Source organism: Oryctolagus cuniculus, chromosome 13 (assembly GCF_964237555.1).
Source record: "Oryctolagus cuniculus chromosome 13, mOryCun1.1, whole genome shotgun sequence".
NCBI lineage: Eukaryota > Metazoa > Chordata > Mammalia > Lagomorpha > Leporidae > Oryctolagus > Oryctolagus cuniculus.
Window position 1 is genome coordinate 96,159,344 of NC_091444.1, and position 22,451 is coordinate 96,181,794.

Genomic DNA, 22,451 nt, shown 5'->3' on the forward strand with positions numbered 1-22,451 from the left:
CAGGACTAGTACCCGGCACCCCAACCAGGACTAGAACCCGGGTGCTGGTGCTGCAGGCAGAGGATTAGCCTAGTGAACCACGGCGCCAGCCCCAAAAAAATAAACCTTAAAAAAAAAAAAGTCAGCAGGTGTTCACAGCTTAAGTGCAGGAAAGGTACATTGGCAAAGTGTATTTTATCAGAGTTGACCTTTCTCCAGGGAGAGATGGATTTATAACCTAGTGAGAAAGTCCAACATACACGATTATACAATGAATTGCCCAGTTCAGGTTATGCTAAACGGTATGCAGGAATGCCGGATGCTTTAGTAGATGAGGGTGCTTTAACTCTAAGGGACCAATACCTGAGCTACCACATAAAGAGAGCAGGATCTAAGGGTAGGTTTGAGAGGGAGACAGCATAGGAAAAGAAGGAAGAGAATTTGGTAAATGCAGGGCAGCAAGAGCCATTCAGTTTGGGCTGCAGCGGGGAGGACAATGACAAAAACTAAAGCTAGACAGGCTGGCAAAAGGCACTCAAAGCAGCCATTGCAAAGCAAGGAAGGTGTTTTAGACTTTATTTGGAAGGCAAACGGAATCACTGAAATCAAGTGTGCACATGCTAGAAAGATGACTCCTGATGGAGCATAGAAAAGGGACAACATGGGCAGCCAGACTGGTTATATGACTACAGGGGTCTGGCTGGGAGATGACGGCTTACAAATCTGTGGAAAAACAAGGGAGTGACAAAACCCTTCCCTTCTGCATGAAATGAGAACTTTGTCCCCAACACATGATGCTCAAGGTAAAAAGAACCCCCAACTGCATCTAGACAGACAGGAACTCTACATTCTGCAGAAATTCTTAATGGAAAAATATAGCTGTGGACCTTGTGTCTGGCGATTATCCCTGGCACATGGTAGGTGCTCAGAAATGGCTCCTGGGCCAATAGGCTTCTCAGATCCCACAGCTGAGCCTGAGGAATCCTATTCACTTGTACTTGTGCTGTTCTTTTCCAGACAGTTCTATGGTCAGGAGTCTTTATGGACAGGTACATGAGTGGGTGGCAAGGGCTCCAGCAGACAAGGGTAGGGGTTCTGATCTCTGACACTATGTCCTGTCTTGCCTTCTCCTAGCTGATGTGACCCCAAGGGCAGCCTGTGGTATCACAGGGGCCGGCGCTGTGGCGTAGTGGCCAAAGCAGCCGCCTGCAATGCCTGGGAAAGCAGTAGAGGATGGCCCAAGTACTTGGGCCCTTGCACCTGCACGGGAGATCCGGAAGAAGCTCCTGGCTCTTGGCTTCGGATCGGCACAGCAATGCCAGCATCCCACATGGTTGCTGCTTCAAGTCCCAGCTGCTCCACTTTTGATCCAGCTCCCTGTTATTGCTCCTGGGAAAGCAGTAGAAGACGGCCCAAGTCCTTGGGCACCTGCACCTATGTGGGAGACCCGGAAGAAGCTTCTGGCTCTTGGCTTTGTATCAGCCCAGCTCCAGCTTTTGCAGCCATTTGGGGAGTGAACCAGTTGATGGAAGGTATCTCTCTCTCTCTCTGCCTCTCTGTAACTCACCTTTCAAATAAATAAACAAATCTTAAAAAAAAAAAAGAAAAAGAAAAGGTATTATAGGGACAGAGATAAGTAGGTGAGCAATTATTTAGGAACTGTAATCAAAAGATGTCATGGATGAAAGAGGAGATGGAGAAGTGGCAGGATAAAAAGGATGGGTCAAAGAGAATTCCAAAAACTTTCTGACAGTTTGTTAATTAGTGTACTCCTGACGTAGATCAGTGAATCTATCAGGCTATTCACTAAATATTTTTGATGGAGGGAAATAAAACAACTAGGCATACAATGAGCTTCTCCCTCACATAGGGAACGTCTGAGGGGATTGGGACTAAGACTGTGTGTTCGGTTTGGGTCATGTTTAGTGTGACGTACTGCAAACAATCCAGTGGAGAGAAAATGTGCATGTGCAGTGGGGCACAATGTGATGGGAGTTTGGAAGGGAGCCCTGGAGTTCCTGATGTCAGGATCCATGTTTCAAAAGGTTAAACAAAGTCAGTACTTTGTAGAGGTAATTTTTCTAAACTATATAAGGCATTAAAGGAAGTTTACAGTGTATAATAAGTCCTACATTTAAAAATAATTATACACTCTTTTGCCTTAATTTTGCAAATGCAGGAGCTTAAAAGGGAGTGAGGTATTAACATGTATTTTTACCATTTTAAATGGCAATCTATTTAATTTTAATCGTCTTTACTGACAGTAATATTTTAATAGACTGTCCAAGAATTGCCAATTTAAACTGAAAAATATCTGCTGAGTACTAGCAGCCCACCAATCAATGAACTGCTCAATCAGTGTCCTAATGTAGCAAGAGCCACTAGAAGCCACTTAACTCCATTCGATTTTCACTTTCAAATGGAAAAATTAATGCTACTAGTTAAAAGAATGACTCAGTGTCACATAGTGTGCGACAGTTATTTAGTTGGAAATGTGCATCTGTTTGCATCATACCACCCAACACTTCTCTACCAACACTGGATGTCAAGTAAAGCTCAGATGCAAAAAAAAAAAAAAAAAATCTGTTGGAAAGCTGTGCTAATTCAAGAATTCAAGATAAACAGATTTTAAGAGATTCGAGTTTATTTTAAAACCTAGAATTGGAACTGCTATGCAAATCTGAGTCGAGACAGGCAAGAAAAACTTAAGAAAACACATCTCTTTCAACCTAGGAAGTATCACTTGCTCTCATCACTAACTGAAGAAGAGTAGGATCCACTCTTTACAAGGGAAGATCAGTCTGTCCTTGCAGCGCACCTGAAGCAGTTCCAGCTACAGCAAATATCGTGTGCTCATGCTTAATTCAGGATGTGCTTGCTCCCTTCACCCTCACCATGGGCCCCAAATCCTAAACGTTTTAATGAAAAACTCCCGTGTCCAATGCTAGAAAAGTAATTAAGAAGAAAGTTAATTTAATACATAGGTAGGGGCCAGAGCTGTGGTGCAGCGGGTTAAAGCCCTGGCCTGAAGTGCCAGTATCCCATACGGGTGCCGGTTTGAGTCCCGGCTGCTCCACTTCCGATCTAGCTCTCTACTATAACCTGGGAGAGCAGTAGAAGATGGCCCCTGCACCCACTTGGGAGACCCAGAAGAAGCTCCTGGCTCCTGGCTTCCGATCAGCGCAGCTCTGGCCATGGTGGCCATCTCGGGAGTGATCCAGCAGATGGAAGACCTATCTGTCTCTACCTCTCTAACTCTTTCAAATAAATAAAATAAATCTTTAAAAAAATACATAAGTAAACTATTAAGTGTTTTTAACTACAGTTCAAATATTTTTCCCTTTCACAAAACTGTTGTTTTGTTTAGGAAAAAAGTCCATTTTTAAAATTTTTTGAACATTAATCCTCACCTTCATCTCTCTGTCCTTAGCCCTTTTTACTGCTCAATGGGCTTGTCTTTAAATGAATGTGCATGTTAAGTATGCCACATAATGAAGTCTGGTGATTGTACAAGGAAGAAAAAATGTATTAAAGTAAAACACACATTACAATAAGCACCCCTTCCTTTGTGAGGGATCTGTGTCAAGACATTCTACATGTATCTGAGCCCCATTTGCTTTCCTATACAAATACACCTATACTAAAATTGAATGTGTAAATTAGGCACAGGAAGTGATTAACAATAACAATAAAATAGGACAATGATAACAATAGAATTACAAACTGTTTATTTCTGGAATTTCCCATTTAATATTTTCAGATAATATGGTTCATTAAAATCATAGAAATTACAGATAAAGAGGGACTGCTGTAGGCTCAACTAAAAATGAACCATCAAGGTCTAAAGAAAACTCACTCTACCAACTGCTTAACTCATCTCCAAGTAGAACAGTGTTCAGAATGTTAATAAAGCAAGAAAAGTAGAGCAATACTCAGGCAGAAACATCAAAGTAATACTGAGAGAGAGCAATATCAAAGCTAGAAAACTCTTATCACCCTCATCACAATCACAGCCCAACACACACCAAAACTTCATTAGATATGCACTTGACTAAGGTCATTTGCTCATGTCTACCTGCTTAGCAGAAACTAGAAAGCTAAGTATAGGCTCTCAGGCTAACCTGATACAAATGTATCTAATAGCACAAACAGTAACTTAAAGATTTATAGTCTAAATATGTACATTTAGTCTTCTTCTCAACATGTAACTTTTGCTATCTAATTATAATTTACCCACATAAAAATGATACTGTAACTGCCACTAACAGCCAAATAAAAACCTGCAAGATAAATGTCTAATAATAAATACATAAAACATTATGAAATATAAAATTTAAAAGAATGAATGGCAGATTGTTTAATATATGTGGAAAAGGAAAATTAAAGCAATAATATATAAATATAAATAAAGGTACTTCTTTTTCGATCTTGTCTTAGTCGGCTTGGGCTGCCATTACAAAATACCACAGGCCAAGTAGCTTAAACAAGAAATTTATTTTCTCAGAGTTTTCACATGCAAACTAAAAGTCCTTGATGAAGGTGTCATCCAGTTCAGTTTCTGGTAAGCATTCTTCCTGGCTGGTAGACAGCTGCCTTCTCACTGGGTCCTCACATAATAGACATGGAAAGGGCAACACATTCTGACATCCTTTCTTCCAAGCACCCTAATCCTATGGCATCATGGTCCCAGGCTTCTGACTTCAACATTTGAATCTGGGAGTCACAAAAATATTAGACCTATAACATTCTACCCTTAGTCCTCCAAAATCATGTCCTTGCATGGCAAAACATGGAAATATTCAAACAGTTCATGGAAAATACATAAGAAAAAACTATACATGGATTTCAAAATTTTTTTCATATCAAAACAAACTAATATTTTAATTTTTTAATTCTACTTCACCATGAACTTTCTGGAGTACCCACAAAAGTCTTAACTCATTCTAGCACTAATACTAGTCTATAAAGTCCAAAGTATCAATGAAATATCACCTAAATTCAGTACATGTGATCCCAGAGGTACAATTCATCCTAGGGCAAAAACACCTCTCCAGCTATTTACCACAGCAACTACAAACAATTTCTGTTTTATCAAAACGTGATGGCATAGGCAACAGTATAGATAATTCCCATTCTAGAAGCAAGAAATAAGAAGGGAATGGGTGACAAGTGCCAAGCAAGTCCAAAAGTTATTAAGACAAATTCCCTTTGAGCTTAAAGTGTGGGAATAATCCTCTTTGGACCAATGCTCTGTCTTCCAAACCCACTGGGTGGAATAATTAACCTCACCAGCTGGCTGGACAGCACCATCCCAAGGCTCTGGTCTATGATATTCTGGCCCCTAGGAAACAAACAAGCCCCATCCTTTGAAACTGAACAGGAGCCAATCCTGTCCCCAGCGGTGGGAGTGGCGCCCTGTTGTCTGAATCACCTTCCTGGTCCTTATTTCCTTGTCTTGAAGGATGAAACATATTTATAGCCAAATAGCTCTATTTTCCAGTGCTGTAAAATTCCAGCAATCTCACAGTCTTCCTTCATTTCAACCCATTTTCTATTTCTGCTAGTCCCAGAGCTGGTGGTATAACCCATCTCTACTCTTGGCTTCTGCTAAAGTAGCTGGTTAAATTCATGGTCTATACCTATACTAATCCCTTTATCAAATGGCTGATTAGCCATATCCTTAGAGTTCTCTTCAGAATAAGCTTTATCATTTTCTGCGATATGAATAGGTGAAAATTTTCCAAATCTTCAAGTTGTGATTCTTTTTAACAATTCCTTCAATCTCTCTCTCTCTTTTGAACTTTAAATAGGAAAAACCAAGTTACATCTTTAACATTTTCCTCTGAAATCTTCTCAGCTAAATAACCAAGTTCATTCCTTACAAGTCCTCTCTTTCACAAAACACCACAACACAGTTCATCTAAGCTCTTTGCCACTCTGTAACAAGAATGGACTTTCCTCCAGTTTCCATTTCCTACAGACACTACATCAGAACAATCTTTAACATCCACATTTCTATTAACATCCTCTTCATGATGATATAGGTACATCTGTTAAATAATAGGTTTCTACCCAGATCTCCTCTTTTCTTCCTAAGCCTTCAGTACCAACATCTTTCTTTTTTTTTTTTTTTTTTGTAATATTTATTTTATTTTATTTATTTAAAAGGCAGAATGAGTGGGTGGCGAGGTGGTCTTCCCCAAACAGCTGCAACGACCACGGCTGGGCCGGGCTGAAACCACGAGCTTCTTCCAAGGTCTCCCACATGAGAACAAGGGCCCGAGCACTTGGGCCATCTTCCACTGCTCTCTCAAGTGCATTAGCAGGGAGCCAGATTGGAACTGAAGCAGCAAGGACCCAAACCAGCACCTATATGGGATGACGGTGTAGCAGCTGGCAGTTTTATCTGCTATGCCAACACCGGCCCTTACCAACACATTTCTTCCAACAATCCCTTCATGGTAATCTAAGCCTTTTCTAGCATATGCTTCAAAATGCCTCCAACCTCTACCTATTACTTAGTTCCTAAGCCACTTCCCGATTTTTTGGTATTTCTTACATCAGCACCCCAATTCTGGTTCCAAAATCCACCTCAGTCAATTTGAGTTGCCATAACAAGTTACCATAGACTGGGTTACTTATAGACAACAGAAATTTATTTTCACATAATGCAGGAGGTTAGAAGTCCAAGATCGAGGTTCCTACCAATTGAGTTTCTCATGAGCTCTCTTCCTGGCTTGGAAATGGCCTCCCTTTCACTTTGTCCTCACATGATTAGGGGAGAAAGGGGAAAAGAAGTAGGAATTGAGAGGAAGAAAGGAGGAGACGGGAAGGAACAAGCTTCCTAGTACCTCTTATTAGGACACTAATCCCACTGGATCAGAACACATGCTCATGATCTTGTTTAACCTTAACTGCTGCCTTAAAGGCTCCATCTCCAAATATAGAAACACTGGGGATCAGTGTTTCAAAATATGAATTTATGACAGAACACAAACATTCAGTCTCTAATAGAAATAAATGTATTCTAAAATTTTCAAATATCCAGAACCCTACGAGCTTAGCCCATGTTGAGTTTTCAGGGTAATTAAATGTGCTTACACTAGGGTCGGCAATAGGCTGAGGTGTTGGCAGCTGTACCACATATCTCCAAATATGAGCAGTCTGATCTCCAGAAGCTGAAGAGAGAAATCAGAGGAAAATTACCCAATGTGCATACTATCCAAAAAACGCATTCCTTGTTATGGTCTGGCTAAGCAACATCAACAAGACTTTTCTAACTTAGTGATTATTTTGTAAAATGTACTGTAGTTAAATAGCTATTTCTAAAACTGCTTGATGCTACTAAGAATAGAGTAAATGTGCAAAATTAAGATGGTTATGTATAACAATATTTTCCCTTTCATTTCAGGCTAAAAATTGTGGCAGTCCAGAGAAAATTTACAAATAGTAAATTTCATTTTCTATCTAAATAAATGGAAACTATTATATTATAACTTACAACTACAATAGATTTTGATATATTTCAGGAGAGCAAATTCATTTCCATCCATTCAACATTGATAGAACCTTACAATTTGCCAGGCACCTATTAGTACTATTTATTTGTGCTGCCTGCTAGTTCCTCTCTGTTCACCAGCCCAAGTTTATGAAAAAAAATGCCTTGACTCAGACATGAGAAGACAAAGGATAGCATGACAGGGCATAAAGCAGGGCCACAGGTATAACTCAGTGGTCCTGTCTTAGCCCTCACAAGAGCATTTTTACAGAGCTTCCCTAAAGAAGTCACTACATATTGATGGTAGTACACTTTTTATAGCAGTTATGAATTTATTGCCCTGACTTGCCAATTTCTCTTTAAATCACCATCGATATCCAACAATCAGTCTAACCCTCCTCTACCTCTATTCTCCCCACTAGTTATCTACTTCAAAGTTCCTATCAGTTCCTTCTTTAAATGCTTCATGGTTTCAGCCCTCCCTTTCTACCCCTTTGGTTTGAATACAGACACGTCTAAATGCCACTAGTCTCTTTGCCTCTCCCCCATTCCAATCATAAAACAAACCATCAATTTAGTAAGACTTAAACTTCTTGCCTATTTTACTTCTCAAATATTTACTGAGATAGAAATTAGCTGCCACAGTGTAGGTCTGTTAAAATAACTCTCAGACTAACCTTCCCACCATATTCCTCTCATATATAAAAATTATCTGACCGAAAATTCTCTCACACATTGAAATTACTTGTGACTGGGTTCCTTGCTGAAACAATTCCACCTGCATGAAGCACTGGATCATCAACTTTCTCATCCGATCCTGAGATCGCCATAATCTGGTCTATGAGCCAATTCCAAGCAGCCACCCACTTTTGTAAATAAAGTTTACTAGAACACAGCTACATCCATTCATTTTTCATTGTCTCCATTCCTGTCATAGTGTAACAGCAGAACTGTGTGAGACAGAAACCATATGGCCCACAAAGATGAAAACATTAACTGTCTGATCTGTGCAGAGAAAGTCTGCTGACCTCTGGTCTATGGAAAGCCTACATATACCTTTCAATATTATCATCAGTATCCCCAAAACATCACAGAGCTATCCAGATATAACACTGTGGACATACACAGATGTATGACAATTTTATGGGGAAAACTCTCAGTATAATAAAGCTACCCTTCAGAAGTAACAAATGAAAGTCTTTTTTTTAAACCACAATATAAAATTATGACAAACCCAAGCCATTATTGCTTAGGCAAATTACCTGGAAAACCAGGAAAAATCTGACTCTGGCAAATTATTCTACTTAAATATTATTTTTCTGATTTATTTCAGATGCAAATAAGATAAGGAAACACAGCAGTAATCAACTGTGTTATAATCCACTGTGAATCATCATGAGCAATAATAAAATGATTAAAAGATTTCAAGAACATGAATTTACTTTCATAATAAATGCAAGTTCCTTCACTATTGAATCTTAAAAAGTATTGCTTGCTACATTTTCTCTGTTCATTTCTCACTTAATTCATAAAATGCCTACAAAAGACTGCCTAATGTTTCCAAAAGCCACAGATAATTCTGATGCTACTGATAAAGGAGTACTTATAGTTGTTTTAAAATTATCAATAATTTTGTTCAGTAAAGAAAAAAGTCAACATACCAGTGAGAGCCAACTGCTCTGAGGGATGAAATTTTATAGAATTTACTGCAAAATAAAAATATTGCAAAAAGAGGTTTAAATTAACCAACGCATGTTATCAATATTTATTAGTTATCGCATATATTGCAAAATTAAAAATCAAAAGAGTTATTATTACAATATTTCAATATTAGCTCCTCCCATCCAATTAAACTATGGGCAAATACATGTTAGTAGCACGATACAAAATAACTGAAGTATGAACCACCAAATTGCTAAATTATAAGACTCACAGAAAAATATTAATCATCTTTTTATAGACAGTCATTTAAAGCTAAAAATAAACCAAGATTTAAAAAAGAAAACATAATTATGACAGCAGGCAAAGGCAAGTTACAATGTGGTGAACACTGGGTTTCTTTTTTTTTTTTTGACAGGCAGAGTTAGACAGTGAGAGAGAGAGAAAGGTCTTCCTTCCATTGGTTCACCCCCCAAATGGCCACTACGGCCAGCGTTCCGCACTGATCCGAAGCCAGGAGCCAGGTGCTTCCTCCTGGTCTCCCATGCAGGTGCAGGGCCCAAGCACTTGGGCCATCCTCCACTGCACTCCCGGGCCACAGCAGAGAGCTGGACTGGAAGAGGAGCAACCGGGACAGAATCTGGAGCCCCAACAGGGACTAGAACCCGGGGTACTGGCACCGTAGGCGGAGGATTAGCCTAGTGAGCCATGCTGCCGGCCTCTCTGTTTGGTTTGACCAAGTTATTATCCTCCCATTCTCCTTATCCAGATGTGTCAATCAGACAAAAGAGGAATGCAGGAAAAGTTATTTTGGATGTTCTCATATTCCTTTTTTGTTTATTAAGACCTATTTATTTGAAAGGCAAAGCTACAGAGAGAAAGCGGGAGAGACGAAGAGAGATATTCCATCGACTGGCTCACTTCCCAAATGACTGCAACAGCCAGGTCTAAGCAAGGAGCCAGGAACGCCATGTGGGTATCCCACATGGGTGGCAAGGGCCCAAGCACTTCAGCCATCTTCCACAGCCTTCCCAAGCACATTACAGTTCAGAAGCAAAGTAGCTGGGTCTCAAACCAGCATGCCGATGAGGGTTGTAGCACAGCAAGTGGCAGCTTAACCACTGCACCACAACACTCAAATTCTTGCTAACGGAGCCAGAGCCAGAGCAGACAGTTCTAGCACCTCCACCCCCACCCCTTTTTCTTGCTTTAACTCTAGATGGGATAGTATAATGCGTACTCCACAAGACAGTAAGCATGAGCACATAAACTAGCACACATAGCTCAGTGGGACTTTCAACATCCTAACCTGATCCTAAACTACTCTACCCACTTAGGATGTTCCTCAAGTAATCAACAGGTCTTCAAATAGGCTGAAACGATCAGTCAGTCTGACACAAGAGCTCAATTCAAGTCACTCTGGAAAATTCCAGCCCTCCTTCCATAACCTTGAAAAGAAAATGTATGTTCCTTACATAGAATGTAGAAGAAATTTTACCAACCTTGAGTAAGGTTTGTCTTTTAATTAAATTTTGTTAGCTATTTAGTATTTTTCTAGAGAACTAAATAAAAAATGCTAGATGTTCTTTTATTAGTAACATCAAAATATAGATAACTGTGGAAAAGCTGGTGAAAATTATATATACTTTGAGTAATAAATGGTAAACTATCACTCAACTACTAACAGATAAATAGTATTAATGCCTCAATTTCAGTTAAAATTTTGCTAAGTGATCGAGTTGCACTTTGTCTATGTAAACCTTCAGCAAACCACTAATGAAACTGGGACCATTGGCACTATATTTCTCAAGGCTACTGTGATGTATAAACAGTAGGCACTTATAGTGGTAGCTTATTTTCAAGCATGGCTTACACCAAAAAATATAGTGCAAACTGATCACTGACTTTACCAAAATTACAATATAATTAAATTATATTGGCAGATAGGGACTGAAACCACACATGGATGTAATATGACAGAGAACAATGTTTGGAAGAGCACAAAATAATTTTTTATAGTAGAAAGTCAACAGAGAGTGATTAAAATAGAAAAATCAGATGGCAGCATCATGAGGACATCATTTAAAGATGTAGCAATAGTGCCCAAAATGCAGCTAAAACAATTCACAGTGGCCACAACTTAGAGCTGGAAAGGAAGAGGATACACAACTGCTATTTTTGGTAACAAGCATCAAACTCTTCAAAACATAAGTATGTATAACTTCAATAAAAACTTAAGCTAAAATATAAGGAAAAGGATAAATAGGACAACAACTCTTTAAGATGACCAGAAAGAGCAAAAGTGCATATCTCACAAATTTTACTCTGTTCGAGGACAGCAGGATACAGCTGGGTATTTTATATTCAGAGGATCCAAGAGGAAAAGGGGTGAGAAAGGGATCTACCATCAAGACAATCATTTTGGTGAGTTCTACTGATTAGAAATTTCAAGCTGTTTAACTAGTCCCTTGGTTTCCATAAATTTAGTTAGCAATTAAAACATCTCTCACTGTAAAAAAGCAAATGAGGTTCTGGGTAGAAAAAGTAGGGATATAAACACCACAAAAATGGTGCTAGCAATAGAAGCTCCTCTACTCTCTCCTGAAACTTCTGTAAATGCAGCAGAGGTACTAAATGAAATACCCACAAACCTATAAAGAAAGAACTAAATGTACAATGAGCAAAGTGACATCCACCAAATACTTGAAGTCAGAAAACTACATGGGTAATGGTAAGTATTTAAGAGAACACAAAAGGGGCCGGCCCTGTGGCACAGTAGACGCAGTAGGTTAATCCTCCGCCTGCGGCACTGGCATCTCATATGGGCGAGACCCAGCTGCTCCTCTTCCAATCCAACTCTCTGCTATGGCCTGGGAAAGCAGTATAAGATGGCCAAGTGCTTGGGCTCCTGCACCCATGTCAGAGACCTGGAAGAAGCTCCTGGCTCCTGGCTTCGGATCAACACAGCTCCAGCCATTGTAGCCAATTGGGGCGTGAACTAACGGAAGGAAGACCTTTCTCTCTGTCTTCCTCTCATTGTCTGTAACTCTACCTCTCAAATAAATAAAATCATTAAAAAAAAAAAAAAAAAAAAGGAGGGAACACGGGAAGGATGTCATCAACGGAAACAAAGACAGGAAATCTGACATGAAACAAAGACTCAAGAACAGGAAGAAACTTCTTCCTGCTAGGATGAAACAGCTTGAATCAAGATTCATGCAACTTCCCTACTAGGTTCAATCATAAAAATCACATATAGGGCCAAGTGTATGGCCTAGCAGTTAAGGCATCTGCGTTCCAGATTAAAAGTGACTGCAAAAGGTAACCATGAAGAAGTGGGCCAGGCAGTGTCAATATCTACCCTGGACATGTAAGGCAAGGGGCCAGAAACCATACAAAGAGCAACCTCCAAGAGCTAAAAAGCTGAGAGCAGTATGAGACAAAGTTCCGGCCCACGGAGTAAACTCTAAAAGGACAACACCCTTGGCTAACAGTATCAACTGTTAGAAAATATGGAGCAACTCGAGCTCTCACACGGTGGTGGTACAATGAGGCATGAGAAGTATAAGGCAGCACTTGTGAAAACTGCTTTGAAGTATCTGCAGAGGCTGTAAGATCCAAACAACCCACTTCAAGGTGCACACCAAACAGAAATGATCACATACGAGGGTATATGTGTTCATGTGTGCATGCCATTTCAAGAGACTCAAACAAAAACTAAAAACACAACTATCTGTAGTATCTCAAAACTGAAAATACCCAAATAAACTTCTGACAATTAACAGACCACACAACAATGAAAAAAAAAAAAAGATGAAATCTCATAATCAATATTTTAACCTTAGAGGTCCTATTATTACTTTGTAAAAATTCACAGTATGGAGGCCAGCGCTGTGGCACAACAGGTTAACGCCCTGGCCTGAAGCGCTGGCATCCCATACGAACGCCGGTTCAAGAACCGGCTGCTCCACTTCCTATCCGGCTCTCTGCTATGGCCTGGGAAACCAGTAGAAGATGGCCCAAGTTCTAGGGCCTCTGCACTGGCGTGGGAGACCCGGAAGAACCTCCTGGCTCCTGGCTTCAGATCGGAGCAGCTCGAGCTGTTGCAGCCAATTGGGGAGTGAACATCGATGGAAGACCTCTCTCTCTCTCTGCCTCTCCTCTCTGTGTAACTTTGACTTTCAAATAAATAAATAGATTTTTTAAAAAAATCCACTGTATGCTCATAATTTTTTCACTTTTCAGTATGCATGTCATATTATTATGAAGAGCTCACAAAAAAAAAAAAAAAAAGAGTCCAGGTGCCCCTGAAGGCAGGGGTAAGGAACAGGCTAAACAGAAAACTGATCTAAACTTGGTTTAAGCAGTAGCTGGAGTCCCAGGAAGCACCCACCCTGTCCGCTCCATACTTTCACCTCATCATCCCAAGAAGACTTTCTTGATGGAGGAGTAAGAGAAGATTTTACAGATTATGTTAAGAGGGAACTTTCAGAGAACAAGAACTTATGTTAAAACAGTAAAATCATGATGGCATAATTGTTTTCAAAATAAAGGGCAGAAGGATAAAGTGCAGAAAGATCTAAAAGCAAGAAAAAATAAAGTAGAATTTGGAAGAGAAAAGATAACATTAAACGAACAATCTAAAAGGTTTCATAACCCATTAACAAGAAACACAAGAATATTTCTCAATACCTAACATTTCTAGGCTGAAAAATCCTACTGAATGTCCAGCACAATTTTTTTAAGTTGACAAGCAAAAACAAAAACAAAACAAAAAACAGACACTCCTAGAAACTTCTAAAGAGAAAATTAGCTCACCTACAAAGGATCAGGATTCAAAATAGCATTAAACTTAATATCAATCTGAGATGCTACAAAAAAAGGACAAAATATCAATATCTTCAAATTTTATGAAAGAAAAGTATTTCCTCTGTAGCATAATATACTCAGCCACAGTTTAAATCAAATGTAAAGATCAAATCTATTTTTCAAACATATGAAATCCCTCAAAAATTTTGCCACCAAGATAACCCTTTGTTAAGGAAGCTGTTGGCAGGCTTGGCAGGCCTCCATGAAGAAAGATGATATGGGATCCAAACACAGAGGCTATAATGGAGAAGAAGCTGAGAGAAATCACAGGTTGATGCTGAAGGGAATTACAAGGGCAACTGCTTCAAGTACTCAATATCAAACCAGTGCAGACAACGGAGGACTCCAGGGACAGAATGAGAACAGCAGACGGAACAAAGATTACCAATGAGTTGGATCACACTTTGGAAATCTGGCAGAGTTTAAGGATGAATTAGGAACAAATATAGAATAACAAGCCAAAGAAAAAAACTGCAGCAACTTCTGGCTCCAGGGAAAACAAAACTAAGGATGAACTTAAGGTTCAATACATGGGGAAAAGAGTCACTTAATTTAAAACTCAGAAATTAAGTAATCAAATTGGTTGTTATGTAGAAAAATGGAAGGAAAAAGCAGAATACTACTTAAAAAAGTTGTTGTCTCTGGGATGTGAACATGGGAGTGAAGAAGGAGGGGGCAAGAAACTACCAATGATTTTTTTTCGATGCAACATATAACACTGCTAAAATTTTAGGTCAAGTATTTACATATATATATAACATTTTTTCTTATTTTTTAAAGATTTATTTTTATTTATTTATTTATTTATTTGAAACGAAGAGTAACAGAAACAGACAGAGAGTTCTCCCAGGCTGGTTCATTCTTCAAATGGCCACCAACAGCCAGGTCTGGGCCAGGCTGGAGCTAGGAGTCAGAAGTTCCATCCAGGTTGCCTATGTGGGTGGCAGGGGCCCAAGAACCTTGGCCATCTCCTGCTGCTTTCCCATACACCTTAGCAAGAAGTTAGAATAGAAACAGAACAGCCAAGACCATGGGATGCTGAGGCTGCAGACAGGGTGTAACCCACACTGGCCCCTTTTTTAATATTTTTAAAGAGTAAATCTGAGGTGAAGAAATAAAAAAAAAAGAAGAAAATACAACACTCTTTTAACAAAGTTCTATTCATTTCTGAGCACCTATCTTTTATACTTCACGCAGTGTTAAAAAATTATAAGCAATACAACAGCACCCTAGACAGTCTGTGGGATACAAGTTAGAGAGGAAGACTTATAAGAAAGTAGGAAATTTAATGAGAAAGGTATGAACTTGATTATCTGCTAAAGAAAAAAAATGTAGGGCAAGGAAGCATCATGTCCCAGGCAGCAGGAAGAGGTGAAGGGGGAGAGGGCTCCAGGAAAGGGAAGAGGTAGGTATCTACAGCTCATGAGGAGCCCTGGATTTCAGCAGGACCACCAAGGGAAGAAGCGAGGTTCTCAGACGAATGAGAGTTCCCCCAAGCAGGTAATTCTGCACAGGGTAAAAGCAATGCTGACTCTGACACTGATAGCTGGCAGAGAAGGGTGAGTCAGTGGAGAGGTGGCTTCTAACAGGTACTAGGGATGAGGGCATTCTAGATGGAAGGAACCACACAGGGCATTTGGGAGAAAAGTGAACAAAGAATTTGATCAGGATATAGATACCTGCACAGGCATAACTGAAAAGGCAGGAAGGAGCTACAGTATCTAATAGCATGAACTACAGGCACAGAAGCACACTAACAGAGTATAACTTATTTAGCTTCAATACAATTGACATTAGAAGTAAATCTCTAAAATAGACTAATATTTTGAGATAAATAACACACACATTTCAGTTTCAAAATTTCCTATATATAGTTTACAAACATTATATAAACTAATGTTAACTATACATTGTTAAGGGAGTACGGCTTTTTCCCTTTATTAAATCCAACCAAGCAAAAGGCACAAGAGTTTATCCTTATCTCCAAATACACCACACTGTCCTCTGACAACCAAAACAGTAAAACTTTCTGCAGTTGATTTTATCATACCAGACTAAATCAAAGCAGAAAATAACCTCTGACTATAGCTCTAATTAAGGTAAATGCTTACCTGAACCTACATGGCCTGTATATTTGACAAGGCACTTCCCCGTCTCTATGCTCCACAGCAAAGCCGTGTGATCTGTAAGATCAAAATCATGAAGTTGTGACTTAGCCATCATCAGTTTACAGCCTGTCCCATAAATGAGTAAGATATTCTAAAAGTGGTAAGTTCTGTTACCCCTAATATTGCTTGCAACTTTGATTCTACTACTCTGTAAAATACAATTACTCAAAGAAAAGATTTCCAATACTGGGGAGGCTGTGATTCCTCTGGTGCCATGGATTTGGCAAATAAATAGATAATCAGGGACTCAATTTCTTAGTGTAATATGACCCTGGCTGCATTTATGCTTGAAACTTACACTTAGAAGTCACTGAACATGATGATTTCATTATTTTACTGGAGTATTAAAACTTTCTAGAATACAATATTCAAATTCAACTAGCATCCAAATCCAGTTACCAATTATCAGAGATTAAGTATTCCTTTTACCCTTTCTCTTACGGGATAATGCTTAAAAAAAATTAAGTAGATTTGATAGGAAAATCTGAAAAATAGCAACTATCCAAACGACACTGCAGAAATATCAGAAAGGATGCCTTTAATCTTTTTTTAAATTATGATTTCCAAAGCAATCTGGGATGTTCATGTATGAACATGAGTTTCAAATCAGAGAAATTACTTCTTCCATCACTGTAACTAATTTGTCAGATTATAGCAAGTAGCTGACTTCTCACAAGCTGGGAAAATAAGTCTCAACAAGAAAGCACCATTTTTAATGTTATTGATCTTTCTCTGAAGGGGTATTAAATTACCACAGCTTTCACAAAATATCTTTTAGTGAGAAGAAAGGGAGATCCTTTATTTCTCTAATACTTCACACCCCTGTGATTCCATAGGCAAACCCTGAGGAATGCCACCAGCCTCCACTGCCAACTCAACTCTCTGGAAAGTGTGCATTTTCCAGTTTTTATCACAATAGTTACCACAGCTGTACTTCAATAGTATCAGAAAAACATCAAATATAACTCCAGAAAAGAAACACACGTGAATGTGAATAAGAATAGAGCCAATCAAACAATACCTAATGCTTAAAAAATATTCTACCTCTGTTGCCTCTATTATTTGAATATTGACTCCTTAACATAATTAAGTTAAATCCAAGTATTTCCCTCTGCAGATATTCAAATCCACTGTCTATAGTAATCTCCCACCCCCAGGACTACAGAAAGAGAGGACGATATGCATCCTCACATGTTCCCATATCAAAGCCAGATGCTGCAGTTCTGACAATTCCTGCATCATACTTTTGCTTCCACGAATCACTCCATTATGGACAGCTGAAAGTCTGTCACTTCAGTCAGTCATCAAAGCCATGTGCAGTAAGCCAGCTGGATCAGTATCTGACTCACCAGCAGACGCAGTCCCCAGCACCACTGGCTGTGTCCTTGCAACACTAACATCCCAGATGCCATCCCTGTGGCCAATGTACTCCTTCACAAGCTGGCAGACAGCCCTCGAAGTGGTGGTCTTAAAGCTAGAGACAATCTGAAATGGAGAAGGGAAGTGGCATTGTAACCATGTACTAAAGTAAAATGTTCTAAGTTAAAAAAGGTGAAACAGAAAAAGAGGTCTTGAAAAATGTATCATATCACTGAATAGACTATTTTAAACAATGAAAGAACACAAGCATGAACAGAACCATCTTGTATGGTAACGTCAGGTTCCTTCAGCTCAATGCCACAGAGAATACAGTCCTCACGGAGGTTTCAGAAGACTCCTCCCCCTTCAGTTTGATGGGAGTGAGGTACTTAATGTCTTACTACACAAGAAGAGTCACTCTTCCACAAATCCAAATCATCAAACACAATTTTCAAATTTTTTTTAACAAACCAAATAGCTAACTAGCAGCCAGACATGGAAAAAACAAGAAGGATACCCCAAACCATTATCACCAATTGCTGTGATCACGGCAGGACTTGGATTGTTCAGTTTTGGATCACTGACACCAACCACAAACTATCAGGAAGAAAAAAGCCCATGGCAGGGGAGGAATCAAAAGACGACACTTCTAACAGATAAGCAGGTTTGTTCAAGATTGTTTATTGAGCACCTGTTCTGAGTCAGACGCTATGCTAGATGGAAGAGACAGAGGAAAGCAACACAGGGGCTCCTTGCCTTTAGAAGCTCACAGTCTAAAGGGAGACAAGACATGAAAACAATACAAACAATGACAAACACACATAGTAAAGTATTGTCTCATGTAATGATATACACAACAAACAGTTCTCAGTTTGTCTTATAAGGAAAAATATGTGAGAGAAGAAGAAACTAATGAAACAAATATTTCCTTATAGTTTGGTTTTTAAATTGCTCTCAGATAAAAGAAGGGCTTTTGAGCTTTTAAGTAAATCAGAATAATATAGATTATTCAGAATAATGAAACCATAAACAAAAAAAAGTTGACAGCCTTATACAGCTTACTTTAAATGTTGCTTTAGCAAAGCAACTGGAAAATGTATCTAAATTCATCCTTACATAAATATAAAAACATAATCCAGAATCCACTGCTATATTAATTCAGGAACATACATAAAATTTATTTCCAGTACAGTAGGAGACTAAAACAAAGTGCTTGATCAAGAGACTGACACTTTTACCAGTAATCAAAAGATCCATTTGGCTTGTTTTTGTTTAAATTTAACAAGTACTATAAAAGGATCTGTTCAACGTCAAATCCATCATTACCTTCTTTTCTTTCTGAAAGCTATGCAACCCAGAAAAATTATCCCTCCACAATATGAAAAAGTGTTTTTGCTAACATACAGTGCCATTTAGATGGTAAATAATATTACAGAATTTTAGAAGGGAATGAAGCTATAATGCACATAAAACTTTCCCATATAAGAAGCTATAATAAATTTCCTTTTCCAAGTTCTTCAGCATTGCTAACATAAATACCATTATAACAAACTACTAGAGCCACCTTCTTCATACATCCCATTTATACTGTGAAGCAGAGGGGTTACTGCCTTGAAACTCTAGCTGCATTTCTGGTGTTATTTTAGAAGCAGAAGATAATGTACTCTTAGAATACTGTAATATATCATCTCATGTGTCGCTTCCAAAATGCCCATTATACTCGGATGTTCTGTTAACTTCAATTCTTTATTCTTTGACTTAGTCCCAAGTACAAAACAGTCCAACAAAGCAGAATGAATTATTCAGAAGAAAAACAGAATGATGACACCTGTCATCCTAAATCATTTCAACAATTAAGATACAATCTACAGCCTTTTTCACAATGAAAGATACTTCTCTTCATAAAAATAATTGCAAAAATTTTTACAAGTTTCTTTAAAGGGCTTTGCAGGTTAGACTATCTTACTACCCTCCCAATAACACGTCAGAAATAAATCACTGGCCACCCAGAAAAGAGAGCAACCTCTTCTGGGTTTAACTTATAACACTGTTTTCTCCCACTGTCTCATCAAACATGCTACTTGCCTTTCATGGCTCGGAGCCAGAAGGAGGGAAAGTAATGAATGTAGACTGACGTATTTTCCTGTTAGAGTCATGCTTAGCTTTAATAACAAGAATCCATGCTGCAGTACAAATCAGAATATAATCTTTTACCAAATTATTTCTTCAATTTTTGAATGACATTCTATTTTTTAATATTTTTTAAGATAGGTACACACAGTGTGCAAAATGCTATAAAGATTACCAATAATATGCTTCTTAACAAATTCAGATGAATGTCTAGTACCTACAATGATTGGAGCGTTAAATAATTCTAAATAATTAAAACAAAGTATATTATAGATATCCTTACCTTTGTCCAAATCTTAGTTTTTATTGCTCGTGGTAAAGGATAACTTAACATACTCATTTCTTCCTCAACTTCGTAATTAGAAAGTTTTGAAATTCTAAGACCACACACTGTATATATACAACTGTGAGCACAATATGCAATATAATTCAGGATATTTTAACAAGAAATTAAATGTAAAGACCACAATTTCACACTTCATTTAGAAGAAAAAGTTTAAAGCTAATTTATTAAAAATGTCTAGTAAGTATAAGCTATATATTATATAACCAAAAAGATCAAATAAATTGACTTACAATCTAGATGCTATGAAAACAAGGTAAACAGTAGGAAATGCCAGCAATATTTACATTTTCTTTTTAATAAAAGGAAATACCAAAGATTTTCAATAAGAAGAAACAGCAAAAAGTCTAAATTTGCTCTATTAATTGCAGTTTATCTCACTGCAGATGACATGCTAAATAACCTTAAACTCAAGAAAACAAACTGGAAAAATAAAAGCTAATATAAACTAGGTCATCATAGTAGACTCGCTGCAAATTTTAGCTTTTCCCCTCAGGTTTAGCAAAAGGAACATACATTCACTAAGATTAGGTATATAATTTATCTTTTACATCCTTGAAATACTCCAAAATAGACATATACAAAACTATCTCAAAAATATGACTTTGCTGCCGTAATACCATAAATAAACAGATTCCCAATATAAATCATTGCCACTTTAATGAGGGCAATACAAGATACTTTAAGTAAAATACCACAACTGTTCCTATTTCCCTCTTCCTGATCATACTTAGAAAATAGAAGATAATGAACTCAATGTAACTAAAATGTAACTTTAACTCAGAAAACCATAATTTCATTGTTTACACCTATTTATAAGCTTTCTCCAACTTCATACCTTTTATAACAAGCCAATTAAGAATAGAAAATATCTATTTCTAAAGACAATATATTGACTAATATACAAATATATTGATAACAATAAGCATTAGGGCAAGTTAGTAGATAGGTACCTATATACTGTGGCCACTTAACAGATATTTCTTTTAAAAATTAAACTTTCCTAGACACTAGACATTTATCTTTTTCTATTACACATTTCTAATTGGAAAATATGCAGGTTAAAGTACACATCAGCACACTTTAAACACCACATGACTGGTTCAAGTGTCAGTGCCCTGCATACCTTGCTGGTAGAAGCCTTGTAAGTGGTCTTTAGTTTCTGAGAAAGCTGACTGGTACTGTGACTGGCTGTAGAGATAAAGAATCAACAATCAAATACAGTCTTACAAAGAACGACAGCATCACAAAGCGGATCCTTCATCCCAGGAAGAAAGTGAAACCCAGAAGGGTTCGTTTATCCATAGTAACATGGCAACAATGGCAGAGCTGGAGAAAGAACCCAGGCTGCTCCCCCGCTCTTTATTTCTCTAGACCCACAGCTGAATTATGTACTTCAAGTTCTGCTTACAGCAAAAAAGCAAATCAGTGTCCTTCATTAAATTCCAAATTTCCTTGATAATGTGAGAACAATACTTTTTATGAGCATTTACCTTACCTTTTGTTTTGAGTTGGCCCTTACTAAGTTCTGCTCCATCAATTGCTTGTCCTTCAGCAGCTAAGCGTTCATTAAGAGTATCAATTTCTCTTCGTACTATGGATAAAAAAAATAAAATTTTATGCTAAATGTACTTACCGATTCCAAAACTTGCACATATAAAAAGGTTATATGCTAGTGACATCTAAACAAACATGTGAAAAATATTCTAACAGAAACAATCATAATTTATAGCATTCCCAAAAGACTCAAGACATTCAAAATTTCATTCCAAAAATATATATTCATAATCTTACTACACACAGTGGAAGACTCTGCTATCAGGAGCTCCAACAAGGTACCTGATTTGGACAGTTCTGCAACAGTTTCCTTTGTGCTTGGATCTGTGCACTTAGAAACATTATTCTGATACTGTCTGAAATTCAGAGAAGCAAGCAGGTACTTCAAAAAGTTCATAAAAAGACCAAAATAACAGTTTGACCAGGTAGTTAGGACACTGCCTCAGATGCCCACAAACCATCACTGAAATGCCTGGGTTCAAATTCCATCACTAATTCTGATTCAGTTTCCTGCTAATGCACACCCTGGGGGCATCAGTGAGGTTGAAATACTTGGTTCCTGCCACTCATGTGAGAGACCCAGATTGAGTGCTAAGCTTCTGTCTTGAACCTGGCCCCAACCTGGCCGTCACAGCATTTGGACAGTGAAACAGTAGATGGAATTTCTTTCTGCCTTCCAAATAAAATGAAAATAAGCATTTAAAAAACAAAATAAGTAAGCTCATTTTGGTGGTAAAAACTTTGAAATCCATGCATAGTTCCTTCATAATACACATCTTTCATTACTTTTTTTGGAGCTTCCTTGTATTTACAATCTGACTAAGGACACTGTACCCAGGGAAAAATAATATATAGCTACTGACATATGGTACGACATAATTGCCAAGGA

The 22,451-nt window shown here is 38.1% G+C and overlaps 1 protein-coding gene across 4 annotated transcripts in view; it reads right to left on the bottom strand.

The window, feature by feature from the left end:
• WDR37 (WD repeat domain 37) overlaps positions 1-22,451 on the bottom strand; it is a 69,359-nt gene that overhangs the window by 32,109 nt on the left and 14,799 nt on the right. For all 4 annotated transcript variants that reach the window (XM_008274012.4, XM_002720814.5, XM_008274011.4 and 1 more), the window contains 6 exons: positions 21,504-21,599; positions 21,132-21,196; positions 17,523-17,658; positions 16,117-16,188; positions 9,139-9,183; positions 7,081-7,157 (listed from right to left, as the gene is read on the bottom strand). In XM_008274012.4, the coding sequence (XP_008272234.1) occupies positions 7,081-7,157; positions 9,139-9,183; positions 16,117-16,188; positions 17,523-17,658; positions 21,132-21,196; positions 21,504-21,599 (491 nt within the window). The remainder of the gene's footprint in view (positions 1-7,080; positions 7,158-9,138; positions 9,184-16,116; positions 16,189-17,522; positions 17,659-21,131; positions 21,197-21,503; positions 21,600-22,451) is intronic.